At 40.4% G+C, this 27,298-nt stretch overlaps 1 protein-coding gene across 1 annotated transcript in view; it reads left to right on the top strand.

Moving 5' to 3' along the window:
• The first annotated feature begins 3,394 nt into the window (after nt 1-3,394).
• SCN11A (sodium voltage-gated channel alpha subunit 11) overlaps nt 3,395-27,298 on the top strand; it is a 141,026-nt gene continuing 117,122 nt past the window's right edge. Inside the window, exons 1-4 of the mRNA XM_007945722.2 lie at nt 3,395-3,661; nt 7,044-7,162; nt 10,014-10,115; nt 26,892-27,020. Coding sequence (XP_007943913.2) covers nt 3,395-3,661; nt 7,044-7,162; nt 10,014-10,115; nt 26,892-27,020 — 617 coding nt within the window. The remainder of the gene's footprint in view (nt 3,662-7,043; nt 7,163-10,013; nt 10,116-26,891; nt 27,021-27,298) is intronic.

Raw genomic sequence — 27,298 nt, 5'->3', positions numbered from 1 at the left:
TACATGAGCCCATCATTGCAGCCACTGTGTCAATCCATCTCATTGAGGACCTTCCCCTTTTTCACTGACCCTCCACTTTACCAAGCATGATATCCTTCTCCAGGGAATGGTCCCTTCTGACAATATGACCAAAGTAGGTGTGATGAAGTCTAGCCATTCTTGCTTCCAAGGAGCATCCTGGCTGTACTTCTTCTAGGACAGATTTGTTAGTTCTTCTGGTAGTCCATGGTACTTTCAGTATTCTTCACCAATACCACAACTCAAAAGCATCAACTCTTCTTCGGTCTTCCTTATTCGTTGTCTGGCTTTCACAGGCATATGAGGTGATTGAAAATACCATGGCTCGGGTTAGGCACACTTTAGTCTTCAAAGAGACATCTTTGCTCTTCACCACTTTGAAGAGGTCTTTTGCAGCACATTTGCCCAGTGCAATATGTCATCTGATGTCTTGACTGCTGCTTCCAGTGGTGTTGATTGTGGAACCAAGTAATATGAAATCTTTGACAACTTCAATCCTTTCTCCATTCATCATGATGCTGCTTATCGGTCCAGTTGTGAGGATTTTCCTTTTCTTTTTGATGAGGTGTAATCCATTTTGCAGATGTCTTTAATCTTCATCAGTAAGTGCTTCAAGTCATCTTCACTTTCAGCAGGCAAAGTTATGTCGTCTGCATAAATGGTTTGCTCTTGGTTGCTAACCAGAATGCTGAGGGTCAAACCCATGCAGTGGCACCTCAGAACAAAAGCCTGGCAATCTGCTTTCATTAATATTACAGCCAAGAAAACCCTATGGCATAGTTCTCCTCTGTAATATAGTCTCCATGTGTCATAGTCAACTCAAAGGCAATTAACAACAACATGGGTGTTATGGTACAGGCATTGTATCACACTGTGCAAGTTTGTAGATGCACATGTTGCCTTTCTTGTGGCCCTTAGATGCAATCTGAGTGCTTTGTTTGAGGCTTAACAGAAGAAAGATTTCTGGCACTCTTCTGGAACTAAAAGAAAAGCTCCCTGTATTCAACTGGTTGAGCAATGATTGGGGATACTAGTCTCCAGATGATGCCTTCTGAGGGATTGTTAAGAGAAGTTTTAACTATATATATATTTTTTGTACGTACTGTTTTTCAGAGCTAAATGTGTGTAAATTGGAATTTCCCTATGTTCAAGTTCCTCCTGGTTCTCTTCATTGGCAGGTTCCACAAGGAGCTTGAACTCTAGCATCTTAAATTTCTCGCTGCAAAGCTTCTCTAGTATTCTCTAACTCAGTGAGTGTCACCTCTGTTGACCCCACTGCCCAAGCCAGAAACCTTGTCTCTGCACTGTCCCTCAAATACCTTCCTTGCAATTAATTACTTGTCAAGGTTATTTGTTAAGTAGTTCACATAGCCATCCACTTGCTCCATCCACTCCACTAGGTCATGTCAGTGGTTTGATTTGCTGCAATAGTTTCCAATCTCATCTTTCCTTTCTAATCTCCCCACCTCCTTCACTCCCTTGCCCTAAGCCTATCCATTCTTACCAAAGTCAGAAGAATCTTTGGGGGTGTGGGGGGGAAACCCTGATAGGGTTACTCCCCTACAATGATTATAACAATGATAATAAATATGGTGGTTATGTTTGTGTGTCAACTTGGCTGGGCCTGGTTGAGTGGCTGGGCAGCTGGATGTAGTATTCCCCATGATGAGACTGGTAATCAACTCTATGGTAGAATCTACTGTGAGCAGCTGAGTAGCTGCCTTTGGGTATGTGGTCTGCTTCCTGTATATAAGGAGAAGCTTTGAGAATGGTCTCTAGCCTATGGCATGCTTGGACCCTGCATGTAGCTGTGTTGTTGCTCAGCAGTCTGCTATGCTGTGCCGACTTTGGGACTTAGACTGGACTTAAGTTAATGGCCTGCCGTATGGTTTGATAATATCGGGACTGTGCCTTTTTCCTTGTCAACCTGGGGCTTCTCAGCCTCAGCAGCCAGCTGCTGTCTGAGTGAAGAAATACCTCTAGCTCCTGGGTGGTACAAACAGTTAACACGTTTGTTTGTTAACTGAAAAGATGGAGGTTTGAGTCCAACCAGAGGCACCTCCGAAGGAATAGTTGGCAATCTACTTCCAAAAACTCAGTCATTGAAAACCCTAAGGAGCACAGTTATACTGTGATCCACATGGGCTTATCATGAGTCAGAGTTGACTTGATGGCAATTGGTTAGCTTTAACTCTGGGACTGTTGAGATAGTCCTTGCAGAAGGGGCTTTCAGGGACAGAGGCCAAGAGAGTTATTATCCCATAGGAGAGTGACCCTACAAGCTTTGGCAAATCCTTTCTGCTTTCTTGAAGTTTCACTTCTGCCACATTTGCATTCCAGAAATCAGAGGGTTGACATGAGATCATAGGTGGTAGTATAAATTTCTGTGCTTGTATTTATGGCTCTTTTGTTTTGATTCCAATATATTTTAAGAATTTTGCTGACCATATGTGAGAAAAGATGATTGGGAGAATGGCCTGCCTCTATGCCTCCCATTCTAGGCTGCCTAAGTAAGGGCTTTAAACCCAGAACATTCTCTGATGAGGAGACTGGGAATTGAGTCATTCTTTCTCTCTCAGTTACTTCTCTTTATCAGAGACCCTTTCCCCTGTTCTGGGCACACAGTAACTTTCTCTATCTCTAGCACATGCATAGGTACCATATGGCACCTGGCCAAGCCTACTTCTATGTCTTTTCCTGGTGAGAAGCTGACAGGATCTATATTATGGCATAAGAAGAGTGAACATAGAAGGTCTGCCCTGCACAGGCCATATGTAGGATGAGCCTATTGGCCACGGGAGACTAGTGCCTACCAGTGAAGCTGATTGTGCTCTGTCTCTTCTCTGTGTGAGTGAAGTGTTTCCCATGCACTGTTAGAGCATGTGTGTGATCTTCTGCTGGTGAATGTGAACCCTGCCTTGACAAAGATTCACACATTTATTGTCTAGATTCTGCAACCCACTGCTCTGGCCACTCAATTCCCTATTCTTTCCCCTCCTGTTCACACTGTGGCCACTTGTCTGCTATCTGCAAGCTCTACTTCAGTAGTTTAGCTGATTCAGCCTTATTGTCTTGGTTGCTACCTGGGTGTCAGATTTAGAGAGAGGGCTTCCCATGCCAACTTGTTCCTTAACTCAACTTCCCACTTATTCCCATGTCCCCTAGGAATAATGCCCTGCTTTTGTCTTGACTATACCCAAAGTTCTTGCTGTCTCCACAATGGTGTTCACCTCTGACTTGCCCCTCACCTAGTGAGCTTCCAAGCCCCCTTTTGACTCTCGTAGACTCCTATGGCGCCTTCTTTTGATGGTCCCCGGGAAGACTATATTATTTCTACCTCCAGGAGCTGCTGTCTGTTTCTGTCCTGAAGTTGAAGATGGACGACAAGTTCTACTCGGTGATCTTCCCAGATGTGCGGAATTTCCGCCCCTTCACCCCTGACTCTCTGGCAGCAATCAATAAGCGAATTGCTATCCAAAAGGAAAAAAAGAAGTCTAAAGATAAAACAGCCATGGAACCCGAGCTTCGACCTCAGCTTGACCTAAAGGTCTCCAGGAAGTTGCCCAAGCTCTATGGTGACATTCCCCATGAGCTCATAGCGAAGCCCCTGGAAGACTTGGATCCCTACTACAGAAATCATAAGGTACTCCTGTGGGAAGGCTGTGGTGCTCTGACCATCTAGTTGTAATTAACGTTACAAGGTTCTCCAAATATCACTCCCTTCTTCTTCTTTGCTATCATACCCTATCTGCCTTCACAGTCCTTTTCAGTTTTCAGCCACTATTTTTTCTCTCTGTAATGCATATCTTGGGGAAGGAGATGAGGAGTAAGAGCAGCAGAAAGTGTAGAAAGCAAAAAGAGGAAACACAAAATGATGTTTGGAAAGAGAACTGGACTAAAGTTAGAAAAGTTGGGGTGTAGACCATTTCAGGTGGTTGACCTTATGACTTCGGGTAAGTTACTTCATTAATCTTCACCTTCTTTATCTGTAAAATGGGAATAATACTTGTTTTCTGTATAGCATAGGAAACTATAAGTTTTAAAACACTATACCAGTGTACAGGATTAATGTCACTGTCTAGGCATGCTTATTTCAGCAACAAGATTTTACCTTGAAAAATTCTTGGACGCTAGCCTCTCTAGGCTACCAAATGAGATAATGAAAGTCAAAGTCATAGACCAACACTTAACATATAGCAAGAGCTCAATCAATAAACGAAGACTATTAAAATGGTAGCTAGGTGGGCACATGCAGATTATATATAAATCCCCTGGGGCTTGCTCTTATAGCTACCTGAATATAATTTTTATAAGAAAATCTTAGTAAAAGTTTCTTAAAGGGGCCACTGAGTGAGAAAGTACAAGCTCTGGGCTCCTCTGGTGGCTGCTTGAAAGCCTAGAGCTGTGCAGACAGTCCTCTGCAGACTAGCCTATCTCAGAAGACCTTGCTGTCATTATCAGGTCAAGGAGGGAAAAAGCTGGGAGGCGTGTGGGAGGTCTTAAAAAGTATGAGATGCTAAGAGCATTCTTTCCTGGTGCCCACAAAAAACTGACCTCTCAGAGAAAGATTGTCTGGCTTGCATGTTCTTAAATTGGGATTGTTGTTGTTGTTGTTGTTGTTGTTATGTGCCGTCAAGTCATCCCCAACTCATAGCAAGCCCCCCTTGGGTTTCCAAGGCAGTATTACTACGGAAGTAGATCACCAAATCTTCCTTCTGAGGAGTGGCTGGTGGGTTTGAACAGCCAGCCTTTTGGTTAGCAGTCAAGTGCCTTAGGTACTATGCCACCAGAATTCCCTAAATTGGGACAGATTTAGGGAAAACGGTCCAAATGGGAACCCTGTTTATAGAGGAAAGTAGGATATAACAACAACAACAACAACAGGATATACTTGGGAAGGACAAATACAGGGAAAAGAGATGAGGGAACAGAAATATTCCAGTATTTTTCCTTCTCCTTATGCCCCAGAACTCCAGGGGCTTCTTGGAGGTATGGTTGTTGGAGGTGAGTTAACTGCTGGAAGCTTAACTCTGCCTCAAGGTAGACTGGGATACTTACTGAGTCAAGCAGCAGCTTGATGTGCTGCAGTTGGTCCTAACAGCACAGCCTGGGTGGATGTTCTTTCTAAGACCATCTCTGCTCAGCCTGGGCCCTCCTTTTAAGTCAGAAAACATGATAATGGTTTTGAGCTTCCACACCCATGATCTCACCTGGCTGGTGTTCTCAGTAGTCATGTGGTATGTGTGTGATTGTCACTAATACTCTGCTTTACAGATGAGGAAACAAGCTGAACCGGAAAAGTGGCTGTGCCAGCCAATGGTGGAGCTGGGTCTCAAACTCAAGGGCTCTTTCCACAGTCACAGTGACAGGCCACTCCCCCTTTTTTTTTATAAGCTGCCATTTTAGAGATAGATACAGGGAGAAGGAATGAAGATGTGTCAGCAAGCAGGCAGTCTGAGCTGCTACTATCATTTCAATCATTAAAGCCCTGGCAAGTGTAGTTAAATACGCCATTAGTTAAAATATTTAAAGCAATCAGAAGAGACATTAATAAAATATCAAAATCTAAGGGCACAGAAGTAGAGCCAGATCATGCCACCTATTAATCTGGTATGTTTGTTCTCTACCCTAAAATTGTTCCTTCCCAAAGGAAGGGCACAGAATCCACAAAGTGGGTCTTGGGCTCTCAGACTCTAGCTTTTAAAGAATTTAAGGCCCATTTCATTTTGTTGGGAAAAAAAGGAAGATATCCTAGTCCACACTTTTCTCTTCAGTCACTTGGCCACCAGATAGTTGGTTTAGCAACTCACTCCAGCCACTGGTTGGCAGTGGCTGAGAGTCTGGTGTCTCAACTAAGGCAGTGCCTACTCTGCTGTCTCCAGTCCTGGGTGATAAGGCCTGTCTTTTCTTTCTAAGAACATGCTGGATTACATGGTCAAGCAGCACTTCTTGCGAATCTGAAAGTAGTGTGAGATGGGAGATTGAAGAATGACCCTCCATCTGTGAAGGCTTTTGTAACTGACAGTCCAGGGGACAGATAAGGGGACCAGCTTAGAGTTTAATGGAAAGAGGAAGGCCTATGTTAGAAGCCTGTGAGTAGTGGGTTGTTGTCTGGGAGATGCTTCATTCTCAGAAACCAGGAAGACATACTAGGAGGAAACAAGCACAGGTTCAGGCTCCTCAGTGGAGCACAGCTGGGCACTTTGGGTGGGACAGTGAATCATTTTGTAGATCTGTCTTGTGTTTGGTATCCCTGGACCTACCCACTAAAAACCAATAGAGTCCTTAGTCATTGTGACAAACAAAAACACCCATACCCATTTCCAAACGCCTTCTGTAGGGCAGTATCTCTCTTCTCCACTAGATGGGAACCGCTGGGCAGAGTTGCCCCTATGTTCATGGGGAGAACAGGGTAGCAACTCTGGGAACCTTGGTGGTGTATCTTCCTTGAAGATTCTCAAGGTTAGAATCTACTGGCAGACTCTTCCTATGTGGACCTGCTCAGACCTGAGGTGTAACAATATGGATTCTGTGGGCCTTGACTATGCTAAGATTCATTACTAAGATTTCATTGTAATAAAAATTATTTAAAATAATCTGCTGAATGTGAATGTTCAATCCTACCTCCATATTTTAAAATTCTCTTCTAGTCCTTGTCTCCACAGATATATACCGTGAAGGATGCAGAGCAAAGTTAAGGGTTTGCTTAATGTGTTTGCAGGGACCCATGCTCTCCATCTCTAGTGCCTCCAGAACATCCCATGGGGTGAAGAGTCCACAGATCAACATTTATCTTGGGACCCTGAGTGAATCAACTTCATGGGAGATTGATTGGCCTCCAAAGGAACAGCATGGGATGATCAGAAAGTAACCCAAGCTTCAGAATAACAGCTCTCCAAGAAGAAACTGTAGTTATAAGCCAAGCCACACCTCAGTTCATGTTCACTGAGTTTTCTCTAAATGTACTCATGATAGTGTTTTGTCATTGAATGTAATTTCTCTTATGTTTGTGTATTTTTTTTCAGACGTTCATGGTGTTGAACAAAAAGAAAACCATCTACCGCTTCAGTGCCAAGCGTGCCTTATTCATTTTTGGACCTTTCAATTCGATCAGAAGTTTAGCCATAAGACTGTCGGTCCACTCATATCCTTTTACTAAGTTGAGACCACATGAACAGTGCATAAGCCCCCGGGGGGAGGCAGGAGTGGCCAAGTGCTTTGTCACAGAACTCAGCCAGGCTGATGAGCAGGGTCCTGGACCTGGAGGAGAGGGAATCTGCAGAGCTGGGGAAGAGGCTCAGATCTGCTAGCCAGAGGGCAAAGAAATGATGGGGAAGGTAGTCAGACACTCAGTGCCACAGGTGTGGGCTTGCCTGGGCTCTCAGGCTGAGGACATCTCAGGGCAATGGGGAGTTCTGGATGCTGCTGCTTCTGACGTCATTCTTGGAGAGCAGATAGGTCTACCCTGGGACAGAAGTTCAGAATTGAAGGAGTGCCTAATTACAGTGAGCCCTGCGCTCTTACCAGGTGGGGAGTTGTCTCATTTATCCAAGAACTCTGGTATCATCTTGCAAAATCCAATTTGCATCCTTTGACCTGCTTTTACAGCAGGGTCTGCACCACCAAGAAACTCCATGGGTCGAGTTGTATGACAAAAACAACAGTCTCTCTCTCTCTTTTGAGTTTCTTCCTTTAAAGGATCTGAACCCCCTTTGAGCATAGCACAGGACCCTGATAGTTGGTCTAGGAAATTCATGGCCCAAATGAGAGAGTTACCACCAAGCTGGCACAAAGAAACAGCTTTATTTTATAGAGATGTTATTAACTAATAAAAAAGCTTCCGATGAGGTTTGATTTGGAGTCTGGGCACTGCCCTGTTCTTGGCTGTGACCCCAGCCTGGGCTGCCCTACGCTAGGTTATAGCTGAGTGTTCTGCATTCCCATGAGCTCCCAGAGCCTCCTGCCTTTACTGCCAGTTCTTCTCTTCCCATCCAGCCTTGCAGTAGTCCGTATGTCTCCCTTTCCCCCACCAAAACTGTTTGAGGGTAAGGACTATGCACTGGGCCTTTCTATGATTATGTCCAATCAGTACTTGTTGAATGTGTGGAATGAATGAATAAATGGATGATCAATCTGTTGCCTGCCCACTCCTTCTCTAGACCCTTTTCTCTCACTTTACACTCCAGGAATACTGAGTTGTTTATGATTCTCCAATTGAGTGATCTCTTGTACCTCTGTGTCATTGTTCATTTGTTTCCTCTGTCTGGAATGCTCCTGCCACCTTCTTTTGCCCCATGTTCCTGTATGCGTGGGAACCCACTATTCATTCTTCCATGCTCCCCTTCCATCTCAAGATCACTGTCTTTATGCTCTTCTCCATGCCTCGCCCACCTCCCTGCCTCCGTGGTTGCCACGAGGCAATGCAATATGTGTATTACAATTGTCCTTTTTAAAATTTTTTACATGTCTGTCTCCTTCACCACCTGCTGTTATCCCTGAAAGCAGGTCCAACTCCTCTCAAAAGAGGAGACTAGTAGGTGTTAGCATGTTTACTGAATGAAACCAAAAGCTTATTCTTTCAACAAACACTGATTGTGTGTCCACTGCTTCATGTCAGGCTCTGTGCTAGGTACTGGGGATACAAGTATGAATGAATAATGTATAGCCCCAGCTCTTGGATCCTATGGATTCATAAAGAGACAGATCAAAATATAGGCAGTTTTGCTAGTGAGATTGATAAAGTGGAGAGGTACGACTGTACTTTGAAGGCATCAAGTTTGGCTTCTTGGAGAAACCAAACAGTTGCCATCAAGTCAATTCTGATTCATGGTGACCCAATGTGTGGCAGAGTTGAACTGTGCTCCAAAGGATTTTCAATGCTGATTTTTAGGAATTAGATCACCTTTCTTTTGATGTTCCTCTGGGTGGACTCGAATTGCCAACCTTTAGGTTAACAGCTAAGTGTGGGTTAACTGCACCACCCACACACTCTTCTTGGAGAAAGAGACATCTAAGTTTAGGCACAAACACAGGTTGTAAACTGGTAGCCAGTGAATCATATTTGGCTGGTAGATACATTGTATTGGACCTATACATCTTTAAAACACTTTTTGAAAATAGTTTCCAACTGATAAAAGTCCAGATTTCTAGCTTTTCTTGAAAAAGAAAAAAAAAAAAAAAAGGAACCTCTGACAAGCCTAGGCTTGCATTCCTTTATGGCAAGTGTGTGTATTGAGAAACCACTGCCTCCTTCAATGGGGTCATGCAAGCTCTGTTTCACCATGTCTCTATCACTCTCTGTTGCTCAATGTCAGTCCATTTCACCCATTTATATTACTTGCCAGATTCTTGAAGACATTGGAGTTTGCAACTTCAGTCTTAAAAGATAAAGACAGGTAGGAATTGTTAAGCATTTCTGATGTGTACAAGGGGTTGGGGACTAGGCAGTTTTAGACATGGGAAGTTAAAAATATATAGATTGGTAGAGATAATGAAATATTGAGGAGAGTGGTCATGAATAGATATGTAGGTTGGGTTCCCTAGAAGCAGAGCCTGAGATGGAGATTTTCATTCATGTTATGTAGTGGGGAAATGCTCTTTGGAGAAGGAACTAGAGGAAAGCAAGGACAAAAGTAGGAACCACGCAAAGATAGCTGGAATATGCTGCAGCCTGATCCCCAAGGAGCTCTGGGGCATGAATTGTACCACAGAGTTGTCTCAGAAGTATGCTTGGCATAAGGAGCCAGTTTTTCATAAGTCTAAGTCAGTCAGACATATGGACGGGGGTGTCTAGCTCTCTGGGTGAAGTGGTTCCCATTCAGCTGAGAACAGTTCTCCAAAGAAGGAACTGTTGGAGATGTTCTCAACCATCATACCCAGTTAGGGGGTGATGCAGCTATGAGACAGGGACCTGGGAGGACATACATGGTCTCCATTATAGTCACTAATGACACTTGCCATCCTGCAGTGTATCTGCCTTAACGGACACCAGTCACATTGTTTAGCATGTTTATCATCTGCACAGTTACTGTCAACTGTGTTTTCATGGCCACCGCCTCTGGTAAGGACAGCAATAATACAGATGCTAACACTGCTGAGTAAGTGTTTTTCTTTTCTTTTCTTTCTTTCTTTTTTTTTATTTTTTGACTCACCTGACCTACATTTCAAATAAATATACCTGAAGAATTAACATTACATTAAAAAATTTAGATATAATGAGAAAGAAAAGTCACTCATAAGCCCAATTCCCCAACACAAATGCTGGCACAACCAGTTTTATTTTTGTGTATATTTTTTACAATCTTTAAAGGCCTCTTAGAATTACATTTGTAATATACATATACCATATTATGTCTACCTTTTAAGTGATTTTCTTTGTGCTTACATAGGCTTTATAGGAATTCATTTTGATGACTATATATTTTCTTAGGTGAATAAACCATAATTTACATTGGTGTTTTACAATTATAAATAGCATTGCAATAAGCCTCTTTTTGCATAAAACTATATTTTTTAAAATATTATTTTATTAGGAAAGAGTCTTAGGAATGGGTTTGCTAGGTCAAAAAGGATAAACATTTTGATGCTTTTAAGACACATATATTGAAAAATTATTTTTCAAAAAATCTGTACCAATTTACTCTTCTGTCAGCAGTATATTCTAATAACCAGTCATATCACAATCTTGCCACCATTATTTTTTTTTTCTTCACTAAGTTACTGGCTTAAAATATTTGCATTTCCTTCATTTCTAAGTGAGTTGGATATTTTTGATGCTTATCATTTGTTAATTATGTATACACATCTTTGCCCCTTTATCAGCCTTACTGTTTTTCTTTCCTGATCAGTTGGTGAGTTCTTTGTATATTTAAAACATTAACTTTTAGGCTGTCATTTTAAATTGGCTTTTAATATGTACAAGTTAATTTTTTAAGCTTACCACTTCTATTTTTTTATATATATTCCCTTTTATGTTGTCATAATTTTTCTAATTTAGCCTATTTATTGCTTTAATATTTCAGGAATCTATTGAATAATAAAGTGAATAAATAACAAGAGGCCATCTATTGAAGTTTATGTGATAGAAACGCCCACAGTCAACATATAGAACATTTCAAACACCCCAGAAAGTTCCATTGTCCCTTGTTGTAGACAATCCTTTGCCCCCAATCCCTACCCTTCATAAATACTGATCAGCTTTTTGTCACTTTAGATCAGTTTTGCCTTTCCTAGAATTTAATGTTGTTGTTGTTGTTATGTGCTATTGAGTCAGCCCTGACTCATAGTGACACCTCCTTGGGTTTCTGAGGCAGTATCACTACGGAAGTAGGTTGCCCAACCTTCCTTCCGAGGAGTGGCTGGTGGGTTTGAACCACCAGCCTTCTGGTTAGCAGTCAAGTGCCTTAGGTACTACCCCACCAGAGTTCCCTAGAATTTAATAGTTAGTTAAAAAAAAAAAAAAAATCCCCGTGCTTTCTTCTAGTGATTTTCTAGCTTCTTTTTGAAGTTTAAGTCTGATTAATTTTGAGTTTATCAAAATGTAGGATGTGATAAATTGATCTAACTTTATTTTTTCATCTCCATTTGTGCCAATAACATTTATTAAATAGTTCATCTTTTCACCACTAATTGAAGATGTTACCTATTTGGGTTTATTTCTGGACTTCTCTTTGTTCCATTGGTCCATATTTTCATATACCAGAAACACACTCTTCATAAGGTTTCTGATGTTGTAATACGTAGAAATGCTAGAAATCCCTCCTTGCTATTTCTTTTGAGAATTTTAATGGCTCTTTTTGATGGTTTATATTTCCATGAACTTTATAGTCCGCTTGGTTACTTTTATTGAAATGATAAAAGTTATGGATTAACTAAGAGATAATTGACTCTATGAGTTTGGAACTCTTAGAGAACATGATAGGTCTTTCATTTGTTAAAATTTTCTTTTGTATCTTTCAGAATTGCTTCAAAGTTTTCTTTATATGTCTTCCATATTTCTTGTTAAATTTATGCCTGTAGATTTTACTCTTTTTGTTGCTATTTTAAATGTGGTCTTTTCTTACATTATGTCTTCTAATTATTATATGAGAGCTCTGGTAGCGTAGTGCGTAAGGCACTTGACTGCTAATCAGAAGGCTGGCGGTTCAAACCCACCAGCCGCTCCTGGGAAGGAAGATGGGGCAATCTACTTCCGTAGTGATACTGCTTCAAAAAGCCAAGGAGGGGCCGCTATGAGTTGGGTCCGACTCGTCGGCATATAACAACAACAATAACAATTATTATATGAAACTATTGATAGTGTTATTGTGATGTGCTTGATAAAATTTGTTGTCAGCATTTGTTTTCTCTCCCTCGACGAAGTGGATGCTTTTTTTTTTTCCATATAACATGGGAATGAGACATTCCTTAAACGTTCAATGGGAGAGAGAAAAACAGGGAGAAAAAGAGAGAAGAGAAAAAGAGAGAGCAAAGAGAGAGAGAGAAAAAAAAATTGCCCATTTATATCTGCAAGTCTTCTTTTTTCAGGGTGAACTATAAGAAATTAGATAGTGAGTGGAGTGTGGAGTGTGGAGTGTGGAGGGATTAGTTTTCATTTTTTCTCTTGATAATTGATCTTTTGTTATTTCCAAAATTCCTGTGAATAGTTTGCTATATCTTCTTTCTCATTTATAATTTTGTTCATGTTTTCTCTTTTTGTGTGTGTCTAGACTTGCTAGGGGTTTGATGATGTTTATGTTTTCTAAAATAATCTCTTCAATCCTATTTTAAAGTACAATTTATTTTCCCTTCTAACTTCTTTTATGCTCTTCATCTTACTTTCATTAGGACTTAAAGTTTTCTAGAATCTGGATTTGAGTGTTTCACTCATTCATTTTCCTTCTTTTGCAGATAGTGAAAATATTTATAGAGAGACTATTTATGAGTACAATTTGGCTCTGTCCCCTAGGTTTTAGTAAGTGGCATTTCAATTTTTAGTATTTTCTAAATGTCTTTTGTACTCTTGATTTTCCTCCCTCCCTTACTCAGTTCCTTGTAAATTCCTTTTTATGGATGTTGACGTGTACTGTATTAGGAAAATCCCAAGTGCTATACTACCTCTCCCACATTAGTTACCTTTGTGGGTACATAGTTCCCTTCAGATTCTGTAGACTTTCAAAGAAACTCATGTAGGTTCAGGTAGAGGTGAAAAGCCTCCTGCAGATGGAATAGCTGATCTGATTATTTATACAATGGTTAGAACAGTGGCTCATCTACTGCAGCACACAGGTAAGAAAGCACTCCACACTAGAATGTGACAGAGCTGGCTGCAGGGTGGTTTGTGCCTCCAACATGGAGTGGGATTAGAATTCACAGACCTTGGAGGAACTGATAGGGGAATGGACCATGTCATCAGTTTGGGAAAAAGAAGCACTGTGAGCCAAGAGTCAGTGCTCCAGGGAAAGATGGGTTGATAACCTGTGGATACTTTCCTACCGGAATCTGGAAAATGCTTGGTTTTCATTATATTTCTTCAGAATATATTTCAGAATATCCATGTTATTGTTGTTGTTGTTATTTGCCATCAAGTCGGCCCCGACTCCTGGTGACCCCTCCTTGGGTTTCCGAGGCAGTATCACTATGGAAGTAGGATCACCCAACCTTCCTTCCGAGGAGTGGCTGGTGGGTTTGAACCGCCAGCCTCCTGGTTAGCAGTCAAGTGCCTTAGGCACTATGCTACCAGAGCTCCTTCAGAATATTCATAGATTTTTTAAATGGGAACTTGGGAGACCAGTCTTGTCACTTTGACTTACTCTACTATCTTCCTAGAAGTATTCTCAAAATTCCGGACTACATCTCTTCTCCTTTATTTGGTTCCAGGGATTTCTGGAACGTGGGCTATAGGTTAGACATTGGAAACTGCCCCTTTCTTTGACCTCAAGTTCTGAGCAGTTCCATCTGTCCTTGGAGACAATTCTCCATCCTTGGTGAGATCTTTGTAGGAAGGGTCTTTCTCTGTTGCTGGGTGGGATCTTGAATCTGGTTAAGGTCAGCCAGCTCAGGGTCTGTCCTTCAGGGAAGGTTCAGGACACCACTGAAAACAGAAAACATCTTGGCAGTATCACTAGAGAAAATGGTCTCCCTTCTGGAGAATTGGCTGTTCCATGTGAGGAGCAAAGTAAGAGTGCAGGAGCTGCTGCTCATTGTTTATTTCAGCTTCCCTGGGAGCCTTTGTGGTCAGTAGAGCAGGACCTGTGGAGGAGACCGAGCCAGGAGAGAGCATTGTTCCTGCAGCAGTGGTTTGCCCTGCCCTGTACTTCTGCGAGATGCAACAAGATATTTCACTCTATTACGGGAAGCAGTGCCCCAATGGGAAGCTAATTTGCTCTAAGGCCATTTTCACTACTAAAAGATCCTTAAGGCAGAGATATGAAAGAACCCTTGTCTAGGAAGCAGAGAGGCCAGGGTTGGGGACAGGAGAGAAGCTGTTGTTCTCCTCTGGTGGCATTTGGATGTCCAAAGGATTCATGAAGATTGAGATGGGTAGAGGCTGTTGAAAATGTCTTCTTGAAGGATATTTGGAAGCAATCAGCCCTAGGACTTGATGGACCTCGAGACCAGAAGAACTAGATGGCTACCAATGCCAACCACTCAGAAAAGGATCAAAATTGGAGATCCTGGATAGAGTGGGAGGAAAAACATGGAACAAAATCCAAAACCACAATAATGGCCAGAAATTCTGGTCAGATGGAGTCTGGTGAAACCCTCAGTACTATGACCGTGGGATACATTTTGAGCATGGAATAAAACTCACTCCCAGGGGCTGGCTCTCAGCCAGTAGTAAACAAGATGTACACACAGACCACTCAACCCAAGGTGATGCACCCACATACTCTATGGAAATGCATCCCTTGGAGCAGTTGACCATGGGGCATCAGAGGGGCAACATTTGTGTGGAGGAAATGCAGGACACACAGGAGTGCATAACTATGAGGGGTACGGCGGGCAGGGGGAGTTACTGGGCAGGGAGGGGAGGAGACTGGATTAGGGCTGGGAATGGTAAATAGGGAATGAAATTAAATGTACATAAAATGTTGAATGTAAAACACACTCTGCTCTGTAAACTTGCACCTAAAGCACAATAATATATATATTGGACTAGAAGCAAAAAGAAAAGAAAATGTCCTCTTGAAAGGATTTGTGCAGCTGAATGGTTGGGTCCATGGGGTAGTGTTTCTTTACTTTTCTTTGGTCAGCATTTCAGTTATCTAGTGCTGCTATAACAGAAATACCACAAATAGAAATTCATTCTCTCACAGTTTAAGAGGCTAGAAGTCTGAATTCAGTGTGCCAGTTCTAGGGGAAGACTTTCTCTTTCTGTTGGCTTTGGGGGTAAAGCCAAATGTTGCTTTCAACATCTGTGGGCCTGCATTCCTTGGAAATCTCCATGTATCTTAGCAGTCTTCCCCTGCGTCTAGGAGCTTCTCAGTGCAGGGATCCCAGGGCCAAAGGATATGCTCTGCTCCTGGTTCTTCATTCTTGGTGGTAGGAGGTCCTTCTCTCTGTTTTTTTTAATTTTTATTTTAAGAGGTTGTTTTACATTCAACATAACATGTACGTTTAGTTTCATTCCCCATTCGCCATGTCCAACTGTAACCCAGTCTCCTCCCCTCCCTATCCTGCAACCCTCCCCCTGTGTCCCTCATATTTATGCACTCCTGTTTGTCTTGCATTTCCTCAGTTTGAATGTTGGTCCTCTGGTGTCCCATGGTCTATTGCTCTAAGGGATGTATTACCATAGAGTATGTGGGTGCATCATCCTGGGTTGAGTGGTCTGCGTGTACATCTTGTTAACTATTGGGCTGAGAGCCCTCCCCTGAGGGTGAGTTTTATTCAGGCGCAGAATGTATTCCAGGGCCATAGTATTGGAAGTCTCACCAGATTTCATCTGACCAGTAATTCTGGTCATTACTGAGTTTTTGGATTTTGTTCCATGTTTTCCCTCCCACTCTATCCAGGATCTCCAGATTTGATCCTTTCCTGAGTGGTTGGCATTGGTAGCTAGGTACCATCTAGTTCTTCTGGTCTTGAGGGCCATTGTGTCCTAGGGCTGATTGCTTCTAAATGCCCTTTGTGTGTGTGTGTGTGTGCATTCTTCTTCACTCTGATGCTAGGAGATAATTAGCTGCATCTTAGATGACTGCTTGAAAGCTTTTAAGACCCCATTCGCTACTGACCAATGTAGGATGTGGAGCAACGCTTTTATGTATTTTGTTGTGCCAATTGAGTCTGGTGTCCCCCAGTACTATGGTCCTGAGGCAGTAGATCTATTGGATCTCTCTACCATAGTGTCTGGTTGTCTGTGAGGGATTACTCTGTGTCTGTCTTCTACTGTTTTTGTAAGGACTGTAGGTATTTTGTATCACTGGTGTCTGTGCAAGATTAGCCTCAGCTGAATCTATCCTTGATCTAAAGTATACTTCTGTTCACTGACCCCCGTCTGATCATCTCAGGTGTTTATGTGTTTATCTGTATAGACTAGTGTTTGGTGTTAATGGCAATGCAGTATTGTGGACACATTGGTTGGTATTAGCATCTGTCATCTATCTCTTATGTGCACAATTCAGTGTCCTCCCATTTCCTAATGTTATTATGGTGGTCATATATCCTTCCCGTATATCCCTCCCCCTACCCATGTCAGCATGTAGGCCCCAACTAGCCCGAAATTAATCCCTCCCCTTCCCTTCTGATCCCAGTAACCTAGGTGAGTTCCCTTTCCCAAGCAAACTCTTCTCTGTCTTTTTATAGTAATGGACTCATACAACACTTGTCCTTCTGTGACTGACTTATTTCACTCGGCATAATGTCCTCCAGGTTCATCCATATTGTGAGATGATTCACGTATACATCATTATTCTTTAATGTGGCATAATATTCCATTGTGTGGATATACCATAATTTCTTCTCTCTCTTTTTGCTTCTCTCTCTTTTTATCTCCTGTAAGATGAAAGTTGATGCTAGCCACACCTCAGGGAACCTCCTCTTACATTGGATCAGGGCTGTGACCTGATTAAGGATGTTGCATCCCACCCTAATCCTCTTGCAACTGATTGGCTGATCACATCAGACCACATCATGGGAGATCATTACATAACTGCCAAATTACATCACTATATAACTACCAAAGGAGCTCTAGTAGCATAGTGCCTAAGGCACTTGACTGCTAACCAGAAGGCTGGCAGTTCAAACTCACCAGCCACTCCTCAAAAGGAGGGTTGGACAATCCTCCTTCTGTAGTGATACTGCCTCGGAAACCCAAGGAAGGGTCACTATGAGTCGGGGCTGACTCGATGGCACATAACAACAACAACGTAACTGCCAAACCACTGAAAATCATGGCCCAGACAAGTTGACACATATTTTTGGGGGACAGAATTCAATCCATGACGGATAGAAAGCTTCAAAATTGGGAAATCAATAAATCAAGTTATCAGCACTCAGAGGATGGATTCAAAATCCTCTGGGAGCTCTGGTAGTGTAGTGCCTAAGGCATTTCTTTAACTGCTAACCAGAAGCTGGTGGTTCAAACCCACCAGCCACTTCTCGGAAGGAAGATTGGGCAATCTTACTTCCGTAGTGATACCACCATGGAAATCCAAGGAGGGGTTGCTATGAGTCAGATCCGACTGGATGGCAGTGAGTTTGGATTTTTTTAGGACCAGGTGATGGTATTCTATTAAGCTCTGTGGACACCATCCATGGTACTGACTGGACACACACACACACACATATATTTTTTTTTACAATTTTTAAACAAATTGTTCTGTGCCATTGGTTAAATATTTACAGTGTCAGTGTCCTCATTATTTCCATTCTATCTGTTCTGTTTCCATTGATCTAGCTTACTTTCCTCTTCTTGCCTTCTCATCTTTGCTTTTGGCTAACCTTGACCAGTTGGTCTCATGTAGTTAATTGTTTAAAGGAACACATTACTCATGGGTGATACTGTTTATTTTATAAGCCAATCTATTATTTGACTGAAAGATGACCTACTGAAATAGCCTCAAATCCAAGTTCAAAGTTTATCTTAGGGCAGTAGTCTCGGGAGTTCCTGTAGGGTCTATCAGTCCAGTAAGTGTAACTTTTTTTTTAAGAATTTGAGTTTTGTTCTACATATTTCTCCCATTCTATCCAGGACCTTCTGTTGTATCCCTGGTTAGAATGGTCAGTAGTGGTAGCCAGGCACCATCTAATTCTGGTCTCAGGTTAGAGTAGATTGTGGTTCATGTGGGCTATTAGTCCTGTGGACTAGTTTCTTCTTTGAGCCTTTTATTGCCTTTATCCTCTTTTGTGCCATATAAATAGACATAATAGTTGTATGTTAGATGGCCACTCACAAGCTCATAGGGTCGCTATGAGTTAGAGATGACTCAATGGCACCTAACAACAACAACACAAGTTTTTAAGACCCCAGACTATACTCAGCAATCTAGAATGTAAATATTATCTTTGTGAAGTATGTTATGCCAATTGACATAGTTGTCCTCTGAGACTATGGTCCCAAGTCGTTTTTTTTTTTTTTTTTTTAAATGCATTTTATTGAAATATAATTTATGTACAGTGAAATACACAAAACTAAAGTGACATGGGTCAATCCATTATTTTTTTCAGTGTTCCCTCTCTTCCCCTCCAACCACTGGCAACCAACAAAGAGTTTCCCTCCATATATAAACCTTTCCTTGACCCTCCATAACAATGAACTAATACTGTATTTGTCCTGTGATTGGCTTATTTTACTCAGCATAATGTACTCCAAGTTCATCCACATTATGTGGTGTGTTGCAGACTCTTTATTATTCTTTAGTGCTGCATAGCATTCCATTATGTGTGTGTACCATAGTTTGGTCATCCACTCTTCCACTATAAAACTTAGAGATAAGTCCCTTGACAGATATGTAATTATCGGCAAACATGAATTTGTTTCTGTCAGTTTTGTTATGTGCTTTTTTGTGGTGTTGATTTCTTTGTTCTGTATAATTTTCTATGCTGAGCTCGTTTTGTTTATGAATCCGTTTATCACTTCCTTCATTGCTATTATTTAATATTTGCTGAATATTTATGCTGGTCCTCCTTTTTGATGTGAAAGTTTATCATTTTTCTTTGAGGTTACTCTGTGATTTATAGTTTTCTTCCCAAGTATAGAGCAGTCCATTCTGTCTTTTAGTTGTCTTGACTTCCCTACCATCTAGAAGTTCTATAATGACACAAGTTCTGTAATTTCTCCTCTTTTTGGTTTGTAGTTGTCCTCACTTGTCAATTGATGTCTCTTGTTCCTGGTTTACAATCCTGTAGGCTTATTTACTTTGGATACTTCCATAGCTGGGTTGGTTTCTGGGTTATATCATCATATGTGTTAATGGTCAGTTGTTGGCTGTTGTTGCTTCTCTGTCCAAAGGGTACCCTTTAGCATTTCTTGTAAGGTTGCTCTGGTTTTAACAAATTCCCTTAATTTCTGCTTATCTGGAAATGTCCTAATTTCACCATCATATTTGAAGCACAGTTTTGCTGGGTACATAATTCTTGGTTGGAAATTTTTCTCTTTCAGTGTTTTATATATACCATCCCATTGTCTTCTCGCCTGCATGTTTCTGTCGAGAAATCCGAGTTTAGTCTTAATAGTTGCCCCTTGTACATAACTTTTTGTTTCTCCCGTGCTGCTCTCATGATTCTTTCTCTGTCTTTGGTTTTGGAAAGTTTGATGATGATATGTCTGGGTGATTTTCTTTTGAGTTCTATCCTGTTTGGGGTTCATTTGACTTCCTGAATGGATATATGCTCATCTTTCATCATACCAGAAAAATTATCTTCCAACAAATCTTTGACAGTTTTTCTCTATGGTTTTATTTGTCTCTTCCTGTTCTGGAATTCTGATTACTCGTAGGTTATTCCTTTTGATGGTATCTCACATGAACCTTAGGCTTTCTTCATTTTGTTTTGCACTTTTTTCTGATTTATCCCTTTCCAAAGAAGTGTTCAGGTATTTGCCTTTAATCTCCCTAATTCTGTCTTCCATTGATTCAATTCTGCTCCTTTGCTCATTCAGTGTCTTATCTATTTCTGAGAATTTAGTATTAATCTTCTGGATTTCTGTGTGTAGATTTTGTATCATTTCTAATTTTCCATTTATTTTGTCATTTGATTCTTTAATTGTCTTTTGAAATTGTTCTAGGATTTTCTCTGTTTTCCTTGATCTGTGTCTCAATTCATTGAAGATACCTAAATATCATTCTTTTGAAGTCCTTATCAGGGAATTCCAGTGCTGCATCTTCCTCAGGGATGTGTTTTGGGTCTGTATCCTGGTCCCTTGTTTCTCTTGCTTTATCTTGCTTCTTTGTGTGGACTGTGATGCTCTGTTGTCTCTGAGGCGTTGTGTGTTTTTTGTGTTTGTATTTAATTGGTGACTGTATGTTGAAGTGACTTGCCTATGATTTTCATTTTATTTTGTTTGTATGTTATCTACGCAAGCAGGGTACTGTACTGCGCTCCTCTATTTGCTAGTGAGCAGCACTTATACACTCATTACCTGTCTCCTTTCCTGTTGTCAGCCTCTTGTATGTCCCTGCCGATCTTGGCAAACAGAGCCTATTCTTAGGTCCCTGGAATCCAAATGAGAAAGTTCTCACTTTAAAATCCAAAATGGTTGCCATTTATAAAGATTCAAAATGGCTGCACCTCAGTCACTTTAAATATACAAAATGGCCACCGCTTGTAAACATTCAAAATGGCTGTACCCTCAGTCACTTTAAATATCCAAAATGTCTGCCATGTGTAAACAATCAAAATGGCTGTGCCCTCCAGACAGTGGAAAGTCAACAGCTCAGGTTGTCTCCCACCTTGCCGTTTCCCTTCCTAGTCATAGGCCACCAGCACAGTCGTCCCTGCAGCCCTTGGTGACCAGGGCTGACCTTAAGGTGAATTCTCAGATCCCAACACCACTTGGAAATATTCAGGCTATTGGTCCTGTTGGAGTAGCTGACAGTCCACATTTCCGACCATCTCTGTACTCACTGTTTTTGTTCAGGTTTTTCCACTAGCTGGTGCCTAATCCACTTCTGTATAGTTCCTTTCAAAACTCAGGGCTCCAAGATTATCTTCTGTATATCTGTCAATAGGTTTTCCTTTTCTTTGTTGAAGAGGGTCTGTGTCAATTGTCTGCCTATTCCTCCATCTTACTGGCAGTCCTTGGTCCCAAGTCTTTTAACCCATAAACTAATTCCACCAGTTGTTTGGGCATGTCTAGGAAACCTGTGTAACTGTGCCTTCTATGTGATTTGTTATATATGCAGACATATATGCAGTTCATACAAATATATATATATATATATATATATATATATATACACATACATACATATGCCTATAGATACACCTATACATGCATATGCAATTACTTGCATATGCCTTTTTAGACACATATATGCACCCATATCTACCCATGTAACTGCACACATATTTTTTGGTTGCTTTTTACTGTTGTTGCAAAGTTGTATATGTTATAAAATTTACTGAAATTGTCCCTTTTTCCCTTGTACTTCTTAGTTCTTTATTTACTTTGGTCAAGTTGTACTGACTTCACCTATATTTGGTCTGTCTTTTCCATCACCAAAAGCAGCAACTGTCTATTATCTTGAAAATGATTCCCCTACCCTCTCCTTACCATCCCTGTAACCATCAAAGAACTTTGTTTCTGTGTATTTATCTATTCATTTTTTCTAATAGTGAGGCCATATAATATTTATCTTTTGGGGATTGACTTATTTTACTAGGCATAATGTCCTCCAGATTTATCCATGTTAAAAGATGTTTCATTAAAAATAAAAAAGATGTTTCATAGAATACTCATTATTCTTAATAACATAGTGTATTATGTACCACAGTTTGCTTATCCATTCATATGTTGATGAATATTTAGGTTGTTTCCATCTTTTTATTATTGTAAATAATACAGCAATTAACATAGGTGTGCATAAGTCTGTTTGTGTCACTCCTCTTATATCTCTAGGATATATACTTAGAAGTGTGATTGCTAAACCATAAGGTATTTCTATTTCCAGCTTTTTGAGAAAGTGCCATACTATTTTCCATAGTGGTTGTACCATTTTACAATCTCACCGGCAATGTAGAAGAGTTCCAATCCCCCTACAACCTCACCAGCTTTTTCTGGGGTTTTGTTTTTTGTTATCAGTGTCATTTTTGCAGGGCTGTGATGATATCTCATTGTAGTTGTAATTTGCATCTCTCTAATTGGGAGCACTCTGAAGGAAGGTTAGGCAATCTACTTCCGTAGTGATACTGCCTTGGAAACCCAAGGAGGGGTTGCTATGAGTTGAGTCTGACTTGAGGGCACATAACAACAACAACAACAAATGGGAGCTCTGGTGATGTAGTGCCTAAGGCATTTCACTGCTAATCAGAAGGTTGGTGGCTCAAACCCACCAGCCACTCCTTGGAAGGAAGATTGGGTAATGTACTTCCATGGAGATGCTGCCTCAGAAACCCAAGGAGGGGTCACTGGGAGTCAAATTGACTTGACGACAGTGAGTTTGATAGTTTTTTTGGTTTAATGGGTAATGATTACAAGCATATTTTCATATATTTGCATACATTTCATACATTTGATTACAAGCATATTTCATGCCTGAGCATCCTCTTTGATAAAGTGTCTGTTCATGTCCTTTGCCCATTTTTTTTTTTATTGGATTGTTTGTCTTTTTGTTGTTGAGTTGTTGAAGCTTTCTATATATTTTAGAAATTAGACCCTTATCAGATGAGCCATTGCCAAAGATTTTTTCCTGGTCTGTAGGTTCTCATTTTACTCTCTTGATAGTCTTTTGATGAGCATAAATATTTAATTTTTAAAAGGTTCCACTATCTAATTTATGTTCTGTCATTCATACATTGTGTGTGTGTGTGTGTGTGTGTGTGAGTGTGTATGTATGTATATATGTGTGTATGTATGTTGTTTATGCTGAAAATTAGGTCCCTTAGCCGTGGCCCTATGTTTTCTTCCAGGAACTTCATAATTTTAGCTTTAACATTTAGGTCTTTGATATATTTTGAGTTAGTGTTTGTGCATGATGTGAGGTATAGATCCTGTTTCATTTTTCTGCATATAGATATCCAGTTGTACTGGCACCATTTGTCAAAGAGACTGTTTCTGCCCCCATTGAATAGACTTTCACCCTTTGCTGAAGATCAGCTATATGTAGATGGATGGCTTTATTTCTGGGTTCTGAATTGTTTCATTGGTCTATGTGTCTGTCATTGAACTAGGACAAAGATGTTTTGATTACAACAGCTGTATAGTAAGTTTTAGGAGCTCTGGTAGTGTAGTGCCTAAGGCACTTGACTGCTAACCAGAAGGCTGGTGGTTCAAACCCACGAGCCACTCCTTGGAAGGAAGGTTGGGCAATCTACTTCCATAAGTGATACCACCTCGGAAACCCAAGGAGGGGTCATTATGAGTCAGGTCTGACTCAATGGCACACAACAACAACATAGTAAGTTTTGAGATCAGGAAGTATGAGGCTTCCTACTTTATTCTTCTTCAACATTGCTGTAGTTTTTCAGGGCTTCCTTTCTTTTCATATAAAGTTAAGATTAGTTTTTCCATTTCATTGAAGAATATTGTTGAGATTTGGATCAGGATTGCATTATATCTACAGATTGCTTTTGATAGTATTGACATTTCCATAATGTAAAGTCTTCTAATCCATGAGCAAGGAATGTTTTTCCATTTATGTAGATCTCTTTAATTTCTTACAGTAGTGTTTTATAGCTTTTCTTGTGTAAGTCTTTTACATCCCTGGTTAGGTTTATACCTAGGTATTTTATCCTGTTGGGGACTATTGTAAATGGTATTGTTTTCTTAATTTCCTTTTCAGAATCCTCCTTGTTAGTGTAGAGGAACGCCACTGATTTTTGTGTATTGATCTTAAACTTACAACTTTGCTGAATCCTTCTAATAGTTCCTGTAATTTTCTTGTGGAGTGTCTGGGATTTTCTGTGTATATGACCATATCACCAGTGAATAAGGATAGTATTACTTCTTTTTCTGTTTGGATTCCCTTTATTTCTCTTTCTTGCCTTACTGCTCTAGCTAGGACTTCCAGTACAATGTTGAATAAAAAAAAACAAACCAAACTCATTCCTGTCAAGTCAGTTCTAATTCATAGTGACCCTCTTCTTGGGTTTCCAAGATGGTATCTCTATGGAAGTAGATTGCCCAGTCTTCCTTCTGTGGAGTGGCTGGTGGGTTTGAACTGCCAGCCTTCTGGTTAGCAGTCAAATGCCTTAGGCACTATACCACCAGAGCTCCTATAATGTTGAATAAGAGTGGAAATAAAGGACATCCTTGTCTGGTTCCCATTCTTAAGGGGAATGCTCTCAATCTTTCTCCATTGAGAGTAATGTTGGCTCTTGGTTTTGCCTGTTGTTGTTGTTGTTATGTGCCATCTTGTCAGACCTGACTCATAGCAACCCCTCCTTGGGTTTCCGAGGCACTATCACTATAGAAGTAGATTGCCCAACCTTCCTTCTGAGGAGTGACTGGTGGGTTTGAACTGCCAGCCTTCTGGTTAGCAGTCAAGTGCCTTAGGCACTACGCTACCAGAGCTCCTTGGTTTTGCCTATATGCCCTTAATTATGATGAGGATTTTCCCTTCCAATTTTGATGAGAGTTTTTATCAGGAAAATGGGTTGGATTTTATCAAATACTTTTTCTGCTTTGATTGAAATGATCCTTTATTTCCTTTCCTTTGTTTTACTTATGTTGATTGATTTTTTTAATGTTGAACATCCTTGCATCCCACTTGATCATGATATCAATTTTTTTTATACATATCAATATCAATATCAATCTCTCTCTCTCTCTCTCTCTATATATATATATATATAATTTTTTTTTTTGGTCTGATCTCTTCAATTTCTTCTTTTGTTATGTGTCTGTTAAAAAAATTTTCTACCTCTATTTGTGTTAGTTTAGGTTGGTAGTGTATTTCTAGAAATTTGTCTATTTCTTCTCAGTATTCTAGTTTGTTGGTGTATAATTTTTCATACTATTCTGTTATGATTTTTTTTTTCAGTAGGTTGTTTTGTAATATCACCCATCTCATTCACTATTTTGGATATTTGCATCTTCTCATTTTTCTCCATTATCTATTTGGCCAGTGGTTTGTCAATTTTATTGATCCGCTCAAAGAACCAACTTCTAGTCTTTTTCATTCTTTCTATTGTTTTTCTGCTTTCTAATTCACTTATTTCTGCTCTGATCTGAAGATGCAGTGTTTCTTTTACTGGTCCTTTTCTCTGTATTCAAGTTGATGCTTGCTATGATCTGAAAGACCCAGTATTTTGCCTTGTCATTTACTCTCTTCTCCTGGTGACTGTGAATTTCTTTTGCTGGTCCTTTTCTCTTTATTCAAGTTGATATGTGAATTTATTGCTTCAAGTTCTTTTCTGAGCACTGTGCCCCAAAGGTTTTGTATGTTGTGTTTTCATTCTCATTTGATTCTAAGAATTATTTTATTTTATTTTTCATTTCTGCTCTTACCCAGTAGTTTTTAAGTAAAATGTTATCCAGTTTCCTCATATTCAGTTTTTTTCCTTGTTTTTTCTGATACCCTAAATATACTTGAAGTGATAGTGACACACTCCATTGGGAGCCTCCATTGAGTTCCCAATCCCTGTTACATGATAATGGGCATGTTTTACTACATATCAAATGCTGTCTTGGTTTGGCTTGCCCCACTATTTTCCAGGCTTCGCATGGAAAAGAGAGAATGGTGGGAACAGAAGAGAGAATGGTTAGGCAGAAATGACAGCCAGGAGCTGCGTGTATCATTTGCTTGAGAGCTAGATGAAGACTTGCAAAATCCCACAAATCCTCAATTACAGCCTTTTATCAAGTACCTATAACTTTATTGATATACCTGAGTTTAAAAGATGATATTGCTGGGCAGATATTACCTAATCTGATCTGTTTTGATTTGTCATCTAAAAGATGAGCAGGTCAGAAGATGGAAGCAGATAGGAGCTCTTGCTTGTGGCAACCTTATGAGCTTACCTGCTCTTCTTGATTACTTTTGGGTTTGCCAAGTTTCCAAGACCTGGTCTAGCTTTGAGGATTAGTTGTGGTTAGGTAGTCTACCAGAAAAGGTCCACTTTTTTTATTCTGAATCAACAGACTGTTTGGCTGAATTGATTATTTATTTCCCCAAAGTGGAGCCTGTGTATCTTTCTCTCTCTGTGTATGTGTGTGTGTGTGTGTGTGTGTACGTGCGGACCCAACATTTGACAACTTGAGATTATAATAAGAGAGACAGGTATTATTGTTTTGTTTGTTTGTTTGTTTTGGTTGAGGGAAGGGGCAGAAGGGAAAATTAAAAAATCAAATAGAGGACAGAACATGATAGAAGACTTGGGAGAAAATGGAAAGAACCATTGTTTTGCCTTGTCACTTACTCTGTTCATTGTTCCCTTACCGTTGCCTCCTTCTGTACATCAGAGTAATAGCTCTAGAATGGTGGTGACAATCTATGCCCCTAGTTCTAGGGTACCCTTTATTGGCTAAAAATAGTCTCAAGAATATAGTTATAAACCTAGGCATTGAAAAAGAGTTTTACCACTTTATCAACAGGCCAGTTTCTCAGAAATTCTAAATACCAGGACTTGCCTGAGGAACTCTGCTTTCTGAATTCTGGTTTGCTAATGACTGAACTGTTAAATACCACATTCAAATGGAAGAAAATATCATCAAGGCCAGATAAGATAGACAGGCTCTTTGCTTTTCTCATCACTTTCATGCTCTTTCTTGTTCTGATTGATTTGTTTTGTAGATATGTCTTCACTGGGATCTATATTTTTGAAGCTTTGATAAAAATATTGGCAAGTGGTTTTATTTTGGATGAGTTTTCTTTCCTTCGAGATCCATGGAACTGGCTGGACTCCATTGTCATTGCAACAGCGTAAGAATATTAAAGATTTTTATTGGAGAGATTTGGGGTGGGAAAGGACCTCCTTTGCTTCCATGAAGGCTCTGTGTGGATCCATGGAAGTGATGAAGCATGGCCTAATAATGCTTATAGCTCTTAGTGCAGTATTGGTTAGTCCTGAATAACACCAGGCAGCCAATCGGCTAGTGGTCTCCAAGCAAAAATCTATTTCTAGGCCGACACTCAAGCTCTCATTCCCTCAGCCATTTCCTCACCAAATGCTGGCCTGTTATGAACTAGGCCTTGTACAA

This window comes from Orycteropus afer, unplaced genomic scaffold (assembly GCF_000298275.1).
Source record: "Orycteropus afer afer isolate SDZICR_OR568_19922 unplaced genomic scaffold, OryAfe1.0 scaffold00142, whole genome shotgun sequence".
In the NCBI taxonomy this organism is placed as follows: Eukaryota; Metazoa; Chordata; class Mammalia; order Tubulidentata; family Orycteropodidae; genus Orycteropus; species Orycteropus afer.
The sequence above is the reverse complement of the archived record's forward strand: the minus strand, read 5'-3'. Positions and strand labels throughout refer to the sequence as shown.